The sequence below is a fragment of the Rhincodon typus genome, chromosome 29 (assembly GCF_021869965.1).
Source record: "Rhincodon typus isolate 14 chromosome 29, sRhiTyp1.1, whole genome shotgun sequence".
In the NCBI taxonomy this organism is placed as follows: domain Eukaryota; kingdom Metazoa; phylum Chordata; class Chondrichthyes; order Orectolobiformes; family Rhincodontidae; genus Rhincodon; species Rhincodon typus.
Genome location: NC_063360.1, coordinates 23,235,443 through 23,257,346, shown reverse-complemented (window position 1 = coordinate 23,257,346; position 21,904 = coordinate 23,235,443). Strand labels below are relative to the sequence as shown.

Sequence of the window (21,904 nt, the reverse complement as noted above, 5' to 3'; positions counted from 1 at the left end):
CATCACAAAACACAAATGCTGCAGATAAGGTGCTTTTTTCAAAAAAAAAAATTGAAGAAAAAGTTAACATTTCTTCAGGTCTATGACCTTCAACAGAAGGCTAAATATTGAAGTTTAGAATAATAAAGCATATGTATTGGCAGATTTAACACTTTCACTGTTGGTATTTATATTTAGTGTGTGAGGGAATAAATGCTGCCATGTTCTTAGGTGGAATTGACTGTTCCTGACCTGTAAACACTTGCTAATATTTTCCCACTAATATCTACTATGCCTTTGGTACCTTTTTATCTGTACATACATAGTGTACATGCCTACATCCTTGGAGCTCTATTATGGTAATATGTAGTGAGTCCACTAGGGCGTATCTTTGTTTGGGCCTGAACTACTAACAGCTGCAACTAGCACAAAAAGCATGATCATAGTCGCACAGAAATGGAAACCAGAAATGGAAACCGGTCCTTCAGTATCCTGTCAATGCTGAACATAATCTCAAACTAAACTAGTCCCTCTTGCCTGCTTCATATCCCTCCAAACCTCTCCTACTCATGTACTTACCCAAGTGTCTTTTTAAATGTTGTAAGTGTTCCTGCATTCACCACTTCCTCAGAAGTTCATTCCACATGTGAACCACTTTTTTTTTTTTTTTTTTTTTTTGTTTAGGGAAAATACACCTACCAATAGCTCTACCTATACCCCTCATGATTTTATAAACCCTATAAGATCACCTCTCAGCCTCCTATGCTCCAGCTTTTTCTAAAAAAAAAAAAAAAGTCCTAGCCTTCCTTCATAACTCAAACCTTCCATACTCGGCAACATCCTGGTAAATCTCTTCTTAACCCTCTCTAGCTTAATTAATATCCTTCCTATAGTGGGGCAACCAGAACGGGACACAGTACTCCTAAAGAAGCCTCATCAATGTTCTGTACAACCTCAACATGACTTCCCAATTCCTATACTCAAATGAATGAACAAATGAAGGCAAGCATACTAAATACCTTTTTAGACATCCTGTCTACATGGGGGTTCTGCTACAAGGTGTACTCTGGCAATGTGAATTGGCTAAATGCGATTGAATAGGGGAATGTTATTTCTAAAACATTATCTTGTGCTGGCTATAATGTGATTCCATTGAATGTGTGTCAACGTCATGGACTTTGTCAAAGGAAAACTCTTTTGCGATCCTTGCAGATGATGTAAATGTTCAGAGTAAGTCATAATGTGCTCATTTGAAACAGATAATTGGATTGTATATCGTAAGCCTCAAATATAATATCACAGAACAACTGTCTTATTAGGAAAATGTGAAGTCTTAGCTTGAAGAGTTTATGCCAAACAGCTTAAATGCAAAGAAGCATAGTTTAAAATAATGAATGCTCTTAAAACATGCACCTTTTTTTATGTGTAATTTTTTGCCTAGATTTTGTTTCATTTAAGAATTTTTGAACTTGCTCACGTAAATCAGTTTATACCAAAAGTTGTCTGTTACAACCTGTTCTTGTTCAGCACAGTTTTTGAATACAGTATTGCTCTGGTTTATAATGCATTTAAAGCTTACGATTAACTTCGATGTCAATGGGCTGCATAAGAAAGAAAAAGTCAGAATCCTCTGCTTCACATCTGAACATCTGTCCAGAAGTCTATGCTGATGGAATTTCAGGTCACATCAGCAATGGGCTAGGCTGTGATGCAGATTGTTGCAGGTGGATAGATTTTTAAGTATCAAGGCTCACATGAGTGACTGGCACGGTGCCAAAACTTTAGGTGAGTGAGGAAGAATTGAGTTTTTTTGTGGTCTGCCCCCTTAACCTCACTTTTTTCCCCATAGACCCTGTTACTTTGAGTGTGATTTTCTATAAGATGTTACATTCCAGTGCTATAATCACGTTTATAGCAGGACTGCTCCCCCACTTCCCCCCCCCCCCCAACTCTGTTTGCATCATGTAATTCTTTTGAAGTTTATGTACCTGAACACCTATGTCCCTCTGTTCTGTGGTACCACCCAAGGTCTTGCCATTAATCATGTAAGTCCTGCCTCTGTGTTTTGTTGCACATTGTATCTTAAAGTTTAATATCTCTTACTGGTTAACAGTTATTCCAGTTTTATTATCTAAGCTTTAAGTACAATAATGAAGAAGCAAATGATTGGGAATAAGTAAATCTGATTTTTTTTTTTGACTTGTAGCTCCTTTTGTTTTCTTGTTTGTTTTAAAAAGCCTCTCTCATTTGATCTATTTTCTTGTAGAAACTGTCACGAATTTTTTTTTCTTTGGGAAAACTTTAAACGAGCAGTAAGGATGATGTTTCACGCTGAAAGGGTCTTAAAACAAAACATTAACTCTTTCTCCACAGTTGCTGCCAGTTCCATGGAGATTCTCCAGCATTTTCAGTTTTCAGTTCAAAGAGCCTAACATTGAACAAAAGGCTTGCATTTATATGGCACCTTTTCTTGAATTTGTCTTTTCAGATTTAGCAGTACTTGTACAACTTTTTAATTTGTTTTTACTCCTGTCAAAATGGTCTCTACCACATTGGCTAGATCATCTGCATGTTTGACTGCAGATGCTCAGGAACAATCTCTCATTCAATGACACTTGTGAACATGCAAATTAGAAGCAGGAGTCAGCAACTTGCACTACTCCACCATTCAGTATGAACTTTCTGCCTATGTCCAAACAATTCATCCCCTTGCTCATCAAGAATCTATGTACTTCTGCATAGTACCTGATCAAGTGAATCAGTATCAGGCAGTTAACTCTTAAAAGCTACAATCTTTTGTCATTGCTGATATTGAATCCATCTGCCTTATTTTATTATTGTCTTCAAATCTGAATGCTATTTCCTTGAACTCCATATCCAATGAATGGAAATGTTCCCAGAACACACCCATGCACTACTACCTAGTTTCAGTTAGTCTTGGATGTTTCATTTTTAACTCAGTCGTGTTTATTAGTGTGAGATTCTGCCATGATTAGTAAAACTAGGAACTCTACCCTGCAGTAATTTATCTTGGCATTCTGCCTAAGCTGAAGGCTTTTTTGACAGAAGCACCTGGAGACTTTCACCTATAACTACTCGTACTGAGAAACTTCAGGAGCAGATATCACATTTGCTTGTACTGTGGAGAAGCATAAGTATTGGTCGTATGTGAACCTTAATGTGTGGATTATGAGTCCAGAGAAGATGTTTTTCTCTTGCAAGATGAATCCTCACCACAGCTCATCCTGTATGTGCCTAGAAGAATGCAACTCCAGAAGCTTGACACCATCTAGGTCAAAGTAGCCTGCTCACTTGTCATACCATCACTGTTTTCAACGTTCACCCGCTTCACAACTGACATGATGTAGCAGCAGTCTACCATCTACACAATGCACTGCAGTATCTTACCAAGGTTCCTCTGACAGCACTTTAAAAACCTGTGACCTGTACCAGTGTGAAAGACAAGAACAGGTGCATGGGAAACTCAGGCACCTGCAGTTGGAATTGGATTTTACCTTGTCCTCTGTTCCTGTCTAACCTCATGTCCACTTCCCATTTTACCTGGAGCCCAAGAAGGTCTCTGAGCAAGATGTCCATGATGATGCCTTTGCTACTGATGACTCTTATAAAGCAGAGTTGTACTGCACTCATTCATTCTCTTTGTGAAGTGCTCAAAACTTCCAGAATAAATATTTTTTAAATACTGTAGGAGTCTTGACATAGTCTTTCAATCTATTCCAAGTGTCCTTTCAAATGCAACTTTGGTAAAATTGGCCTCGTTTTTCACTTAACTCTAGATCGTCAAATAACGTGACACTGAAAGACAAGCACAAAAGGGTCCCTGTTGTTTGAGGCTTATTGGAATCGCTGTATTGGTAGCTTTAGTAGTTAGTTATTGTTAGCCAGCAATCATTGCCAAGTTGCCAGCTATCACGCACTCAAAGAATACAATAATGAATTGTATCCTGCTTTATATAAAAGTCAGCCCTGTATACGTCTATCTAATTTAATACTGACTTGGTCCATTTCTAGAACATAGACTACGCTCTAAGTAAAGCAATTGATCACCAATTCAGACTTTAATCGCGTGTGTGTGTGTGTGTGTCCTATTTTATGGTTTTCATATACTAGGCTATGATCTGTCATTCAAAGGCTGTTACATGTTTATGTACTGTCGCAGCCTGCAACTGTTCAAGTGATATAGTTATAGAGGTCTATACACCATGAAACCAGGCCCTTCAGCCCAACTTGCCCATGCTACCCAGTTTTCACAATTAAACTAGTCCTATTTGCCTGCATTTGGTCCATATCCCTCTGTACCTATCCCATTCATGTACCTGTCCCAATGTTTCTTAAGTATTGTGGCTGAGGAGCTGGTGCAGGGGAGAAGGATTCACATTTTTGGATCATTGGAGCCTGGTGCAGGGTAGAAGTGACCTGTATAAGAAGGACAGGTTGCAACTGAATTGGAAGGGGACTAATATACCGGGGGCGAGATTTGCTAGAGCTGCTTGGGAGGGTTTAAACTAGCATAGGGGATGGGGTGGAACCTAAAGAGATCAGTCTGAGATTGGTACAGTTGGGAACAAAGCAGAAAACAAAGTTGGACTGATAAATTAAACTGCATTTATTTCAATGCAAGAGGCCTAACAGGTAAGGCAGGTGAACTCAGAGCATGGTTGGGAACATGGGACTGGGGTATGATATCAATTACAGAGACATAGCTCAGGGATGGACAGGACTGGCAGCTTAATGTTCCAGGATATAGATGCTATAGGAAGAATAGAAAGGGAAGCAAAAGAGGAGGGGGGAGTTGTAATTTTGATTAAGGATAACATTACTGCTGTACTTAGGCAGGATATTCCTGGGAATACATCCAGGGAAATTATTTGGTTGGAGCTGAGAAATAAGAAAGGGATGATTACCTGATTGGGATTGTACTGTAGACCTCCCCCCACCCCCAATAATCAGCAGGAAATTGAGAAACAACTTAGTAAGGAGATCACAGTAAGAACAATAGGGTGGTTATGGGTGGGGATTTTAATTTTCCAAACATATACTGGGAGTGCCATGATGTTAAAGGCTTGCATGGAGAGGAATTTTTGAAGTGTGTACAGCAAAGTTTTCTGATTCAGTATGAGGATGTACCTACTAGACAAGGTGCAAAACTTGACCTACTCTTGGGAAATAAGGCAGGGCAGGTGACTGGTGTCAGTGGGGGAGCACTTTGGGGCCAGTGACCATAATTCTATTAGTTTTAAAATAGTGATGGAAAAGGATAGACTGGATCTAAAAGTTAAAGTTCTAAACTGGAGTAAGGCTAATTTTGACAGTATGAGGCAAGAACTTTCAAAAGTTGATGTTTGCAGGTAAAGGGACGGCTGGAAAATGGGAAGCATTCAAAAATGAGATAACGAGAGTCTAGAGGCAGTATGTTCCTGTTAAAGTGAAGGGCAAGGCTGGTAGGTGTAAGGAATGCTGGATGAGAAGAGAACTTGAGGTTTTGGTCAAGATAAAAAAGGAAGCATACGTCAGGTACAGACAACAAGTGTTGAGTGAATCCCTGGAAGAGAATAAAGGCAGTAGGAGTATACTTAAGAGGGAAATCAGAAGGGCAAAAAGGGGACATGAAATAGCTTTGGCAAATAGCGTTAAGGAGAATCAAAAGGGATTCTACAAATACACTTAGGACAAAAGGGTAACTAGGGAGTGAATAGGGCACCTTAAAGATCAGCAAAGCCACCTATGTGTGGAACCGCGGTAGATGGGGGTGATACTAAATGAGTATTTTGCATCAGTGTTTACTGTGGAGAAGGATATGGAAGGTAGAAATTGTGGGGAAATAAATAGCAACATCTTGAAAAATCTCCATATTACAGGAGGTGGTGCTGAATGCCTTAAAACACATAAAGGTGGATAAATTCCCGGGACCAGATCAGGGGTACACTAAAACTCTGGGAAGCAAGGAAAGAGATTGCTGAGCCCCTTGCTGAGATATTTGTATCATTGATAGCCACAAGTGAGGTACCGGAAGACTGGAGATCGGCTAATGTGTCACTATTTTAAAAAGATGGTAAGGAAAAGCTAGGGAACTGAACCGGTGAGCCTGATGGTGGTGGTGGGCAAGTTGTTGGAGGGAATCTTAAGAGACAGGCTTTACGTGTATTTGGAAAGGCAAGAACAGATTAGGAATAGTCAACATGGTTTTGTGCATGGGAAACTGTGTCTCACTAACTGGATAGAGTTTTTTGAGGAAGTAACGAAGAGAATTAATGACAGAGTGGTGGATGTGATCTATATGGACTTCATCCTCTTGGTAGACTGGTTAGCAAGGTTAGATCACACGGAATACTGGGAGAACTAGCTATTTGGAGACAGAACAGGCTCACAGGTAGAAGACAGAGGGTGATAGTGGAGGGTTGCTTTTCACGCTGGAGTCCTGTGACCAGCAGTGTGCCACAAGGATCAATGCTGGGTCCACTGCTTTTTGTCATTTATATATATGATCTGGATGTGAACAAAGGAGGTGTGGTTGATAAGTTTGCAGATGATGCCAAAATTGGAGGTGTAGTGGATAGTGAAGAAGGTTACCTTAGAGTACAATGGGATCTTAATCAGATGGGCCAATAGGCCAAGGAATGGAAGATGGAGTTTAATTTAGATAAATGTGCAGTGCAGCATTTTGGGAAGGCAAATCAGGGCAGGATTTGTACAGTTAACGGTAAGGTCCTGGGGAGTGTGGCTGAACAAAGAGACCTTGGTGTGCAGGTTCATAATTCCTTGAAAGTAGAGTCACAGGTAGATAGGATTGTGAAGAAGGTGTTTGGTATGCTTGCCTTTATTGGTCAGTGCATTGAGTATAGGAGTTGGGAGATCACATTATGGCTGTACAGGACATTGGTTTGGCCATTTTTGGAGTATTGCATGCAATTCCGGTCCCCCTTCCTATAGTAATGATGTTGTGAAACTAGAAAAGGTGCAGAAAAGATTAACAAGGGCGTTGCCAGGGTTGGAAGGTTTGAACTATAGACAAAGGCTGAATAGGCTGGGGCTATTTTCCCTGGAGCGTCGGAGGCTAAGGGGTGACCTTATAGAGGTTTATATAAAAGGGACTTAAGGGGCAACTTTTTCACACAGAGGTGCCAGAGGAAGTGGCGGAGGCAAGTACGATTGTAACATTTCAAAGGCATCTGGATGGGTATATGAATAGGAAGAGTTTAGAGAGATGTAGGCCAAATACTGGCAATACAGGATATCTGGTCAGCATGGACGAATTAAACCAAAGGGCCTGTTTCTGTGTCGTATATCTCTATGACTCTAAATGACAAAATTGTACTCACTTCCACCATGACCTCTGGCAGCCCATTCCAGACACTCACCACTCTCTAAAAATCATTAAGAAGGGAGGCCAGAAAAACGTGCACAGCAACTGAAATAAACAGATCATCAAAACTGGCAATAAAAAGCAAAGCATGCTGGGAACGCCTGAGCCAAGGCAGACATGAGACAATTCTGCCTAGGGGCTAGTCCTTTAAAGAACTAAGCCCAGACAATTTTTTTTTTTGTAAGAATCCTGACAGTGTGGAATTAGGTCCTTCAGTCCAACAAGTCCAGACCAACCCTCAGAGCATCCCAACCAGACCCATCTCCCTATAACCCCCTAATCTAGGCATCCCTGAACACTACAGGCAATTTAGTATGGCCAACCCACCTAGACTGCACATCTTTGGACTGTGGGAGGAAACCAGAGCACCCAGAGGAAACCCATGCAGGTACATGGAGAACATGCAAACTCCATGCACCTGAGGGTGGAATCAAACCCAGGTCCCTGGTGCTGTGAGGCAGCAATGCTAACCACTGAGCCACCATGCCACCCCAATTATAACCAGAGAAGCACCAGGATACATTAGCAAGTGTGAAAGGGCAATTCAACCCTTCCTGACAAACAAACAACACTAGATGCGTGGGGCAGACATGCCTCAGTATGACAAAAGAATATCTATGGTATGGGATGAAACCAGACTTCCAAGCCCAAGAACAGACACATCAATGGGGTTGCTGTTAAGCAAGCCATCGAGAGCTGTTAGCAGCATGTCGAGGAGATAAAGCCAATTAATTTGATACCTCTGATTGGTCAAGTCCTTAGAAAGTTCCAGAAGGTATCCAGGAGGATATAATAACCCAACCTGGCAAGAGTTGGGAGAACCCCGCTCCTCAGCCTACCTACAGGCACATTAGGGATACAGCAGTGACTAGGGCAGTTCACTTTCTGACCAGAAAGAATCAGCCCGTGAAGAGAGGAACAGGCTGAACAATTTGACAGAAGTTACAAGTATCTCGGAAGTATTTTAAGTTTCTAAAGAATTGGATAGTTAGAGTTGTTAAAAATGTAAAGTTTAACTCTTAACCTTTATTGTCTTCAAATAAAGTTGCGGCCTGGCTCACTGACTGCTGACTTGCGCTGCATAGTCCTTCCCTGATACATGCTGGTGCCTGGGTAAATTAATATTGTGTACACTGGTTGAGGAGGCTGTAGGGTCTTAGAGACAGCCTGTTCCAGGCTACAGTACTATTTAAAAACAAAAGGAAATAGAATGGATTGCGAGATAACAAATAATATGTAGCAAGCTCAGTTTTGTTGCAAAACAGTATGACATTTGTACCAACGAATACAGGAAGAATCAAGAAGGAACATGATGCAGAGAAAAAGGGAGATAAATACCTAAAAACAGTTGACACAATTTACTAATGATAATGTAACACCTGTATGTGAGACCAGCGTTCCAAAATAGTTGGTGGCTGAGTTTGATATTGCACTATTTATGTTAAATAAACAGAAGCTTTTTTTAACCATTGAAAGAATAACTGCACTAAATATTATGATGCTGAAAACTCAGATTTGAAGAAATATTCCATGATCAATTTTGGGCTTTTACTAATCCACTCCCTTGAGGAAGTCTCAGCTTTAATTCCTGTCTTGCTGAGTTCAGACAATTTCAATGTCAAATAGAAAACAACTGCCTACGCTTCTCATTTCTAATCCTTTATTTGATCATCCAGTTGGCTGTGAGGTACTCCATGAAAAGATCCACTGGGACTCACTGTTCATACTCATCCAGTCATAGAGTCATAGAGGTGTACAAAATGGAAATAGATCCTTCAGTCGAGCTCATCTACACCAACTAGATATTCCAATTAATCTAGTCCCATTTGCCAGCATTTGGCCCATATACCTCTAAATTCTTCTTATTCATATACTCATCCAGATGCCTTTTAAATTTTGTAATTGTACCAGACTCCACTATTCCTCTGGCAGCTTTTCCAAACATGCACCACCCTCTGCATGAAAAAGTTGCCCCTTAGGTCCGTTTTAAATCTTTTCCCTCTCACCTTAAATTTATGCCCTCTAGTTTTGGACTCCGCTACCCTGGGGAAAAGACTTTGGCTGTTTACCTTATCCATACTCCTCATGATTTTATAAACTATAACTTCACCCCTCAGCCTTCGATGCTCCAGGGAAAATAGCCCCAGCTTATTCCGCCTCTTCCTGTAGCTCAAACAGTCCAACCCTGGCAACATCCTTGTACATCTTTCCTGCACCCTCAAGTTTTACAATATCTTTTCTATACCTGGGAGACTAGAATTGAATGCAGTATTACAAAAATAGCCTAACCAATGTCCTGTACAGCTGCAATATGACCTCCCAACTCCTTTACTCAATGCACTAAACAATAAAGGCAAGGGTACCAAATGCCTTCTTCACTATCCTGTCTGCCTGTGACTCCACTTTCAAGGAACTATGAACCTGCATTCCAAGATCTCTTTGTGCGGCAACACTCCCCAGGACCTTACCATTAAGTGTATAACTCCTGCTCTGATTTGCCTTTCCAAAATGCAGCACCTTAATTCATCTAAATTAATCTCCATCTGCCACTCCTCAGCCCATCAACCCATCTGATCAAGGTCCTGTTGTACGCTGAGATACCCTTTTTTGCTGCCCACTAGACCACCATTTTGTGTAAGTTGACAGAGCTGTTGTCTTTAGCATGATTTACCATGCATTCCTTTAAATCTCAAGCAGTGATCTATTTCCAGATAGGAAAAAGAACAGTTTCGCCTTCAAAAATAGTGAAAATTGTGACATCTACAAAACAACTACCATCATTGGTATTAAGTAAATGATTTTCTGATTGGATGGATTTGCAGTCAATGCCTACTAACTAATTTTTCAAACAGTTAAGACTGATGTTGTCCTGATAATTGTACTATTTTAATTAATCAGTGCTTTTCTAGTCAATGTATATACTTCAGCTTACCAATATAAGTGAGAAGACACCTGTAAAATCCATTGAACAGAGCAATTAAAGTATATAATAATATAAAAGTTAGATATTAGTTTTGAAGATTACAGAATCCATATGTTAAGGTTAAAAAAATTTCAATATGGACAATATGAATTTCAATTTAGACCTTAGCAGGTTTAACCTCAATCTGAAATGTCAATGATAAATGGAGTGACAAACTCTGAATGCCTCAATCCCATTGAGAATGCTGGGACTCTTGGCTTATGGATGGTCACTTTTTCAGGGCTATGTGCTCCAGGTCCAGGCTTTTGAGTATAATAGGTGGGCAAATCATATCGACCCAGCATCGAGTAGGCTGGAAGTTTCCGCTTGTAAATGTTAGGGTCAGTGCGGTTATACCTGCCAGGCCCTGGGGTTTTGGATAGATCATCTCTCTTTGTCCTCCCAGTGACTGAGAAACTAGCACTGGAAGGCTTGTTAGGAACTTTTGGTCCCATCAGAGAGGGAAGAGTATAGCTATTAGGTGCAGGAACTACATCCACCTTGCGATGTCTAGTTCGGGATCCTATGGAATACGCTGGTGATCTGTGCTCGTTAAGGTGGGGTGCAGTCTCTGGATTATATGTGCCTGGTCCAGGTGTTCCTGGTTTTCGCGAAACATCTGAATAGGCCAAAAAGTTAATGTTAATCAGGTGATAAGTCAGAATACTATCAAAATAAATACTGCAGTTTACTTTGTAATTTTCTTTCTTCTTTAACTTGCATTAGGAGAAGGCTCCACAGGTTGGCTAACTGTGGTTTCTTGATCAAATGATCATTCTGCTTACATGAACTTGACAACAGACTGGGGATTGGGGATTTGAACCTCACTCCAGACAGTCCTGGGATACAGAGGCTGAAGCTCCGAGACTCAGTTGTCATCTAGAATGAGACTGGAGTGAAGGCCGTTCCCTAGTCTTTGGTTTGTAGAAGCCTAAAATTCTCCTCATGGTTGTTGGCTTCAAACCATGGCCTTTCAAACAGCTAACCAACCTGATAACCCTTAGTGGGGTATCAACTACAATATTCTAATTGTATTATTGACTGAGACAAGGGTTCCTTCAGGCCATTTTATCACGCAAATTGCTGGTCCTGGTGAAATATGGGTAAAATTTCCATTGGAGTTTCCTGCTTATCCCCTACAGCTTTGGCTGCAGATCAGCAGAAACCATGAGGAAACATTGTGGATTGTTTTTTATGCTAGTCTCCAATCTTCCAGTTAAGACTGGAGATTAGGAGAATTTGTCATGGAAATTAGCCAAAAAAATCTTTGCAGCACTGACTAGGAACCGATTAGGGGTCAGATCATGTGGTCTTCTCAGACTATCTTGCTTATATCATAATTATTTTATTTACCAAAAACCCATTTGAAAAACACAGGCAGATTTTCATCCTTCTTCTGTGTAAGAATGAGATAGTAGCACAATTAAAATAGTGGTCGATCATTCAGTACCCTGTTCCCCCTGTCCAAATAGAAACCACACTGGTGGTGGTCTGGAAATGGAAAGGGGTTCAAAGTCTCTGTTAGAAGTGGGCAAAAATCTCTGTTAGAAATGGGCAGAAGTCTCACGAGCCAGTTCAATCAGGAACATGTGATGTAATTTTGAGTTACCAGAATGGAATAGTGTGCATGGGCCACCTACCTTGCCACTAAGCAGCCTAACAATGAAAGGAATGTCATAGAAGACTCAAGAGATTTTCACAAATAGACTTTAACATGATTTTTACTGGGTGGGGCTTAAATACTTGACTAATTCCACCATCAATCACTATCAGTAATATTGCTTCAACAATGCTTCTTATCCAAGAACTCCAATGGATCATGTATTTTTAAACCTTTTATACTTAATTTTCTGTTTTCTTCAGTGTTCCAAAGTCTTAAAAGTTACACAAGACTCAAATGATGAGTTAGTAAAATCTTTGTAAACCTAAAGGGATCGATATTGTATTTATTGATAGCTTTTCTCACCAGAGGTTTTCACTCTTCCTAATATGGAGAATGCGGGTGTTCCATTCCTACCAAATCGTGTAATCTTTGGATCAACGTGATACCGAGGTCCTGGACTGCAGTTGACTTCGTACACTGTCAAGAGAGAGTTTAAATACATGAAAGTTTTTTTTGTGACAGCTTAAATATATTGAATTTGAATTAGAACATGCTTCCATATTCTTCTACATATTCTTCATTTGTAACCTCTTGCAGGTTATGCTTGTGTTTTGATCTAATACCAATAGTGACAGTGTTTTTGCTATCAAGAACCTGCAATAATATTACAACAATCCACTCAAAAGTGGATTATAAATCACTGGAGCAGGCACAGTTAACTTTCACAGAAGTGCCTATAAATTATCATGTGAAAAATTAACATACAATAACACAATGTACCCATATAATTAATTATTGTGCCCAAAATCTCCTTTAAAATGATGGACAAAGTAATTATAGGCATACATAATGCAGCTAGATATCTATAATAATTTACAGTGTCAAATAGATTGTTTTTCAAAGTAATTAGAGTAAATTATTTGCAAGTTTCAATGGAGGTACAGAATCTGTTATTTATATATTGTGGAAAGAACATTTATGTGATTTATTCCCAAAATGCGAAAGGAAAATATTTCAACTTCACATCTGAATAGTTGAAAGCAACTGCTCCATAGTTATTTAGCTATCCTTAGCTAGGTCATGTTGAGTGACAAGCTCAGTAGTTAGCCTATCATTATCTTGTATGGTTGCACATACTGTCCAGGCAATGGACTTAGGCTGTAGATGAGTGTAGATGTAGACCTGGATTCACACACACATCCACTGGGCAAAACAGCAATCCTGATAGCAGGAAGATTGTCCCGATTCTGTTTTCCACATTCTCAAAAATTGCAAATAGTATTTATGTAAGAATCATCTTTCCGAATGACAGTTGGCACATAATAGAAACACAATAATTAAGAGGAAGAAATAATTTTGTTTTTACTGGACAGATTATTGACAGTAGATTTGAAATGTTAGTTATTTCACTGAAACAATGACCTACGTATGTTTGTCAATTCTTCCATTCTTGTTTCCAAGGGTTTGGCCATGCATTTCTATCGGATTGGTCCTCATTAATGGACAACTGCAATGGTATGTCATTTCCTTTTGCAGGATGGCTGACTAGAAAACCGTCCCACTCTTATGAACAGTCAACTTGTTTGGCAATGTTATGAATGCCCTTTCCATGGCCATCAAGTCCAGAGGTGGGCCTGCAACCCAAAGCTTCTGGCCCAGAGATAGGGGCATTATCACTGCACCATTGGACCATCCAAAATAACCTGTAAAATTCTCTCAATACTATGTTTTTTGACAGAATGTGTTTCAGATTTGTCACACTATAGAGAAAAGATGGTTGTTTTATTAGTTGAATTCTGATTACTTACACGCACTGCTGTGTTTTTTCCCAAATGTGTAAGCTGGATTTGTGTGTTTGGTATAATCATGTCCCACAAACCCAATTGCTGGGGGTAGTCCATATCTTCCTGGTCCAGGCCCTAGATAAAATGAGAGAATGGGAATTCTTTCTAAAACAAAAGGTTACAGGAAAGTGCTTTGAGATGTCCAGTGAAAAGTGCTCTATGAATGGCAAGACTTTGTTTCACGTAAAAAAATGACTAAATGGAACCATCCTACTCTAAGAACATATAAATTGATCCTGTGGAATTGTACTTTATTACTTTCAGCAATTTTTTTATGTTAATGGAAGATTGTCATCAGTGGTAATGACAGCTACTGAAAATGATTTAGCTGTTACAAACTCATCTGCCTGCTGAACTCCTGCTTCAAATCTCCCACATAGTCAAGATTTTCAATTGAACTGCTTGTGAGTTTTAGACTGTGGTTCGTCAGACCACTTTCCACATGTTCATTTTTTAACAAAAGAATGAACTGTTTGACAGCATTCATATGAAGTCAGAATAATAATTTGTTAGATGTTCATAGTTACTTTAATTATTAGCCCTGACTGGTTTCAACACCTGAACTTGGCTTTGAGCCAAACTGTGATTTGCCTGCATGAGGTACGTTTCTAATACATAACTAATCTTGATTCTGTATGGACACACCACAGGAGGTCCCTCATGAATGTGAGAGAAGTTTTGTTTTCCCAAGGAACCAAACATTGCAAATAAACAAGAAAACTGACAACAAGTTAAACTATTACCATAAGTCTAATACATTTTTAAATCTAAGTTTTTTACGTGATGAAGTCCGCACACAAATTTTCTTTAAAATAGGCCTGTACAATGTAACTGAGGTACATTCTCACTATAATATTAACAAAGGTTACACCGTACTGCTTGGTTGTACATATTTATACTGTAATTTAAGTTTGAGGCAAACATAAGATGGGAGCAACACACTGGACGGAGATGCAGCTCCCTCAGCCCAGCAGGAATATTTCATGGTTGAATCAATTTTCCTGTCACTGGTGCTCTGTGTTTTCTAGGGCATTAACACATTTCTCTATCTCCACTGGTCTCTTATTGGTTTGGAAGAGAATGTCTATTTTATTAACCTTCAGGAAGGGTGTATAGACTATTTAATGTGTTCCCAGTTTTGGACAGAGAGAATGTACTGCATCCTCTTGTCAAATATCTCATCCTAGTCTATTAGTGTGGCAGACATCGCAGTTCATTATAGAGAGGAAACACCTTTCAGACACTAGCAGTGAGTGTTGCATTAATCACCCTGGAATGCTTCTCCCGGGTTCCTCAATCTACCTTGCATCCCTCCGCACAATTGGACCACTAACAGCAATTGCCCCCTTCTCTCACAATTAGACTGCCCAGTGATCAAAACTCCTGCAATCCCCACTTCCACCCCCATGATTGAGTAACCCCCCCGAGTCATCAACTGTCGCTCTAACAGTCACATTGCAAACCCCTGCAATCATGCGTAGTCTCATAATCAATATTGTACTCACCAGTACTTGTAATCTATACCCCAATCAGCCTGAAATAACCTGGTCCTGGGCTGCCTGATCTGGAGTCAATGCTACCATTCGGGCTGGCTTCCAGATAGGGTTCCTGTTTTAAAAACTCACACACAATGTGGTGGTAAACTTTGCATTGTTCAGAAAAAGTACATTACTTTATTTCATTGACAGATAGCGTCTAAGTAAAGGTTGGTCTGAATCTCTGACCCATTCTGAATTTATCTGTTATGAATTTCAGGTCACATTTAATGTCGGGAAAATAACATAATGTTTGAGGTCTGCAATTTTGATCATTCCTAGTGCATGTTCTGCTGTGGAGATGTCTAGTCATAAATATAGAGAGGTTGCAGTATGTATTAGTGAGAAATATTTAGCCCATCGTTTCGTTTCAAGTGGATAGAATAAAATGGGTGCTTCATTGTTCCAAGTTTACCTTTTTATTTAAATCACAGCAAAACACCTAGGTGAATAAGTCAGTTGAACTGTTTCACAGAATTATTTCAGACATGCTGAAATCTTGAATCAGGAGTTAAACATTGAAACTCAGAAAAATAGGAGCGTGAGTGGCACAGTTGCTCAATGGTTAGCACTGCAGCCTCACAGTGCCAGAGACCCAGGTTCAATTCCACCCTCGGGTGACTGTCTGCGTGGAGTTTGCACATTCTCCCTGTGTCTGCGTGGGTTTCCTCTGGGTGCTCTGGTTTCCTCGCACAGGCCAGATGGATTGGCCATACTAAATTGCCCAAAGTGTTCAGGGGGATGGATCTGGGTGGGATGCTCAGAGAGTTGGTGTGTACTTGTTGGGCCGAAGGGCCTCTTTCCACACTGTAGGGGTTATTCTCTATGATTCAGCCCTTCGAGGCTGTTCATTAAGATCATGGCTGGTTATCCAACTCAGTAGTTTTCCTTTGGTCCTTTCAGCCCCCAGTGCTATATCCAATTTCTTCTTAAAATCATACAATAGTTTGCCTTGACTGCTTTCTGTGAAAGTGAATCCTACAGGTTCACCACTCTCAGGGTGAAGAAATTTTCATCACAGTTGTAAATGGTTTACCCTGTATCCTTAGACAAGTGAGCCCTGGTTTTGGACTCCCCCACCATCAGAACATCCTAGACAAGTGAGTCCTGGTTCTGGACTCCCCCACCATCAGAACATCCTTCCTGCTTTTATGCTTTGGAGAAGTTAGTGCAACACAAGCATATCATGTGATCCTAGAGAATTGCTGTTGGTCTGGGTTTTCTTGTAAACAAAAATAAGAGCTATCTGCACACATCATTTTTAAAGAATTAAATCCTGGCCAATATTTCCCTATGAGATTGAAATGGGCAAATAGTAGAGTAGAATGTTACACAAATACTAGAATAATTTGCATTTTTTATGTTTTATTTTCAGCTAAGTAACCCATCTATGTAATATCTTTCTCTGAAATGAATTCTTGCAGTATATCTGACAAATAATTTGCATATTGTCTTGTCTTATCTGTCAGGGTGCTGACAGACATTTAACAACTTTTGTAGTTATGTAAGAGACTAATTGTTCTCAACAAGACCTGAGAAGCAGCAAATTAATGGACAGCTGTTTATTTTGGTTGACACAATTGGTCTTCTGCAAAGACTACAGCAGTATCCTTGGCATCCATCTGAGCAGGTAGACAAGGCCATATGTCAAATCCACTGTAAGGCACCTGTAGCAATGCGCGTTCCCTCAAAACCAGTGCTCAAGTCTTAGGGTGGAAGGTGGAAGTTTAAAGTTGCAATCCTCTGACTCTAAGGTGAATGTTCCCAAACATAAGTTGGCATGGCTTAATTCAGTAACATGTTTTCCAGCACTTTTATGTTTTTGAAACAGTTCCAGCGTACTGTGCCCTCCGTATCTTTGCCATAGCAACTACAAGGAAGAGGCCCAGAGACTCATGTTTTTTATACTATGGAGGAACCTGCTATTAATGAAAAGTTTTATATTCTTTTCAAAATAAAATGGAAGAATACTTTGACTAAGATGTGACACCCTTAAACTTTCCTTCCCATTTGAGTTTTTGGTATATGCATCATATAATAGATATTCATTCAAAATTTACTAGCAAGTTGAACAGGATACAGGGATAATTACACACAGATTGGAATGGCACCATAACCCAGGTGAGCACTGAAAGAAAAAAAGGCCTTCGTTTAAAGTTCCAAAATCAGTCAAGTTTAATTATCTGAATATTCTTATCTAGCACTTATATTGATCAAATGATTCCAGGTTTATACATCAAACTGTAATCGAACATTCCTCAGCTCTGAATTTCAGTTTTTTCCTGCCCTATACTTTGCAAATTGTTGCAATACTGATATTTTATTCTGCTTTAAACGTATCAGTATTGGAGGTGACAATTATAAAACAGAATATGAATCTTTGCTTTGAGAGTGAAAGCCCAATATAGAACAGGAACTGTAGTTACTGGCTGCATTGTAGTTCAGAATGGAATTATGTATACTTCAATATTGTCTGCAGTTTTTGGTTTGTACAGCACAGCGGGAGGATATTTTAGCCTGGGCTTTGCTGGTTGTTAGTGGACCTGTCCAATTAGTGATAGTCTTCTGTTTTTTGCACAAGGCCCTTCAGATTTCAGATTTTTCCTCTTCAAGTATATATCCAACTCCCTTTTTGAAAGTTATTAAACCTGTTGATCCACCAAGCTTGCATGCTATGTAATCTGGGTCGTAACACTGACTGTGTAAACAAATTCTCCTCATCTCCCTTCTGGGTCTCTTGTCATTTATCTTAAATATGTTTCCTCTGTCTATCAGCATCCTTACTAATGAAAACGGTTTCATATAGAAGACTAAAAGTATTTTACAAAATTAAACATGTAATGATAAGTATAAACTTTAATTCCATTCTATAACCTTTAACATTCAAGTATGCTTTATAGCAGTAACTGTAACTTAAATAGAAGTTGCTGGAAAAGCTCAGCAGGTCTGGCAGCATCTGTGAAGAAAGTCAGAGTTAATGTTGCGGGTCCGGTGACCCTTCCTCAGAGCAGTTCTGAGAGCAGACCCTGCCAAGCTTTTCCAGCAACTTCTGTTTTTGTTGCTGACTTACAGCAACTGCAGTTTTTACTGTAACTTAAATATTACTATTGAATAACTATCTTTGGATTTATTCAGCACATCTTTATTTCAATTGTGACTGAATTGAGAAAAGTTGTTCACATAGTCTTTTAATTACTACAAGGAAATTATTAATGCCAGAGCAAAAGGTTACCTTTCTCACGAGCTGCAATGGTGGGATATGCTTTCTTGGTGTTATTCTTCATCTTCTAGGAATGAATCAACTTGTTGAGCAGGGTTAAGCAGTTCGAGTGATCACAGGTACTGAAATGTTATCCTTGCAATACAACTGCCCTGATGGAGCAATGATACAAAGGTTGGTGCCTTTAACAACTACCAAGTTTCCATGGAAGCAATTGCACTTAGCTCATTCAGGCATACAGTTAGTCATGCACTCAAGTGGGACATGTGTTTCTGTACTGGGCTCTGCTGTCTTGTCCTATTGAATGCAGGGTGCACACTTGACAGATGTACAATGCGGCGTCATAGCTATGTTACTGGTCCATTAATCCAGGGAACAAGAGATCATTTCTCACCACAGCAGTGTACGAATTTGAATCCGGTCTTAACAGCCTGAAAATAAAAGGCTGATATCTTCACTTTTATGACCAATTGCTCTAGTTTGAGACTGCATTCACTTTCTTAGAATGACAGACCCTTGGAGGTGCATTCTTAAAAGTCATATCAGAAATATGATTTATTATAAAATTAACCGGTGTACAGAAATGCATCTATTTACTGAATCATCCATTTTAGATTCTTAAAATATATTTTTAGTGATTTCAAATCAGGGTTACTCACAGCTTGAGTACCAGACAATTATAAAAATCGCTCATATTTAGTGATAAACAAATTTTCAATGACAATCAAAATCCAGTTTACAATTCTTAATTGCAAAGAACGTATTTAAGAAATGAATTCTGTTGAGTGTGTTAGATCATAAAAAGTTTTATAAATGTTACTAAGTCAATGAATTTTACCAAAAATCTGGTGTACCTAAACCACAATTTCAAAGGCATTTTGAGTGCAATTTTTCAATTCTGACAAAAGCGAAAACTTTAACCCAATATGTCAGGCATTGTCTTTGGAGAGCGAAACAGAGTTAATGTTTTGAGTCCAGTATGATTTTTCTTAAAACTGAGTTTGAGTTCTGATAGACTGCAGACTTGACACATTAGCTCTGTTCCGCTCTCCAGAAAAGCTGCCAGACCGGCTGAATTCCTGAAGCATTTTCTATGTTTGTTTCAGACTTCCAGATCTGCAGTATTTTGCTTTTACTTGCCTTTGAATAGGATGCTATCCTTTGTTATGAGGAATTGAACTCAGGAGAAAAGATGTTATGCTTCAGTTATACATGGTATTAATGAAACCACATCTCAGCTTTTCGCTCCTTATTTAAAGAATAATAAAATGCATTGGAGGTAGTTTGGGGGACATTCCCAAGATTGATACCCACAATGAATGGGTTGTCTCATGAGGTTAGGTGGACAGGCTGGACTTGTTATCGCTGGAGGTTAGAAGATGAGGGAGTAATTTGATTGGTATGTAAGATTCTTAAGGGCCTTGACAAGGTGGATTTGGAAGAGATGTTTCCCCTTGTCCGTGAGTCCAGAATTAGGGGCATGGTTTTAAAATGAGAGGTTGCCCATTCAGGACAGCTTTAAGGAGAATGTTTTTTCTCTCTGAGGGCTGTGAGACTTTGGAACTCCCTACCTTAGAAGGTGATGGAGACAGGGTCATTAAACATTTTTAGGGTAGAGGTAGATAGATTCGTGTTAAAGAAGGGAATCAAAGGTTATCAAGGGCAGGTGGAAACGTATAATTTGAAACACAAATGGATTGGCATGAACTTATTAAATGGCAGAACAGGTGCAGAGGGCCAAATGGGCTATGAATGTTAGTATCAACATTTTACCAACATACTAAAATAAAGTATGGGAGTAAACTCTTTTCTCCATTTTACAAACAAAGGAAAAAAAATCAATTTATGGCTTCTTTCATGACTAGATGACATTTTGAAATGCCTTAGAGCCATTTAAAGTACTTCTAAGGTATAAGGAAAGATGTTGCCATAGTCCCAGAGGACCTAGGGCTGCTTTCTCTTTAAAGAGAGTCAAATGATGGCAATTTAACCTGAGGGTCATCATGCCTTACGCTAGGGGCAAGGTTGAGAAGATGGGCCCTTTATGTTAACCTCAGCCAGTACAGGAATTGAATTTATGCTGTTGCTGTCACTTTGCACCTCAAACCAGCTATCCAGCCAACTGAGCTAACCAATCCCCTCGTGATATTTGTAACATAGGAAACCTCAGTCAGGTTTAAAATATGATATATGATGGGAGGGGAAACTGTAGCACAAATTACTGTCCAAAGGTAAGGACATACTAAAAAAAAATGTTTCTGGCTCTGTCTATCAAAATGTAAGTGTGTATCCTCGGATGAGAAAGTTCTAAATCCACATGAAGGAGTTGTTATTTTTAGAAGCTACAGTAGTAGCTATAATTTAATTCAGTAAGCTTCTGAAACAGCCATTGCTACTATTCAACTTTTTAGGTCTTAAACAGGTTGCATTTTTCATAAGTATGAAATTGGTCTGGGGAGCTGTGCATTTAATGGTGAGTAAATTTAAATTAATAGCCTTATCATTAAATTTAAACCAATTGTCTTCTCATTATGTCAGAGAAATTCAATTTAATTCAAATGAATTGGATCCAGAAAGCATCACTTCTTCAAATGTCTAACACCAGATTGAGGAAATGTCTGCAGCATGCATACCAGGATTTTTAGGAGATAAGAGGGTCATATCTCAAGATGGCCATTCTGATGTACAGCACTGCCACTCTCCTTCACTGCAGCGAGTGGTCACATCATTATTTAGTCCAGCAGAGGGTTGTTGGAGATCAGAACCACATGGCAATGCATTGAAATACGATTTAGTAACTGTACAGCTGAGGTCAAGTGCTGAGATATGTAAACCAACACTTGATTTTTATTCATGTATAAGCAAAGTGGGACAGTATGCCTGCAAGGTGTTTAAGAAAGTGATTGGAGAAAGCACTATGGGTTTATCTGTGGATCAGTTTATGATGGCTACTTTCAACTGAAGTTAGTAAATAATTCTCATGTATAAAATGTTGCCTTACCATTAAAAGAAATTTCAAACCTCTAATAATACATTTCAGGCTTTATGCTGCTGAAAGATTTGATCAAAAGAGCAAGAAGGTGAATGGATCTTGCAGTCTGTCCTTGCCTTCTCTGTAAACAGTCTCTCAATCAATCATTGAAACAACCCTGGGAGTTTGAGATTGTAGACTTGCTTGCCTAGCTGGTGTGTTTGATTGCAAACGTTTCATCACCCTGCTAGGTAATGTCATCAGTGCGCCGTTGGTGTTCTGTCCCGCTTGTTATTTATATGAGAGATAGTAGGAACTGCAGATGCTGGAGAATCCGAGACAACAAGGTGCAGGGCTGAATGAACACAGCAGGCCAAGCAGCATCATAGGAGCAGAGAGGCTGACG

The 21,904-nt window shown here is 39.4% G+C and overlaps 2 protein-coding genes across 3 annotated transcripts in view; one reads left to right on the top strand and one right to left on the bottom strand.

Moving 5' to 3' along the window:
* Positions 1 to 21,904, top strand: part of LOC109931451 (DNA-directed RNA polymerases I, II, and III subunit RPABC1) — a 68,577-nt gene that overhangs the window by 12,602 nt on the left and 34,071 nt on the right. The gene's annotated exons all lie outside the window — the stretch shown is intronic.
* odf3l2b (outer dense fiber of sperm tails 3-like 2b) lies at positions 10,231 to 18,748 on the bottom strand. Its single transcript, XM_020530757.2, has 4 exons — positions 18,540 to 18,748; positions 13,737 to 13,847; positions 12,292 to 12,405; positions 10,231 to 10,944 (listed from the first exon to the last, which is right to left on the bottom strand). Exons 1-4 carry the CDS (start codon positions 18,589 to 18,591, stop codon positions 10,466 to 10,468), a joined length of 756 nt encoding a protein of 251 aa, XP_020386346.1. The 5' UTR covers positions 18,592 to 18,748; the 3' UTR covers positions 10,231 to 10,465.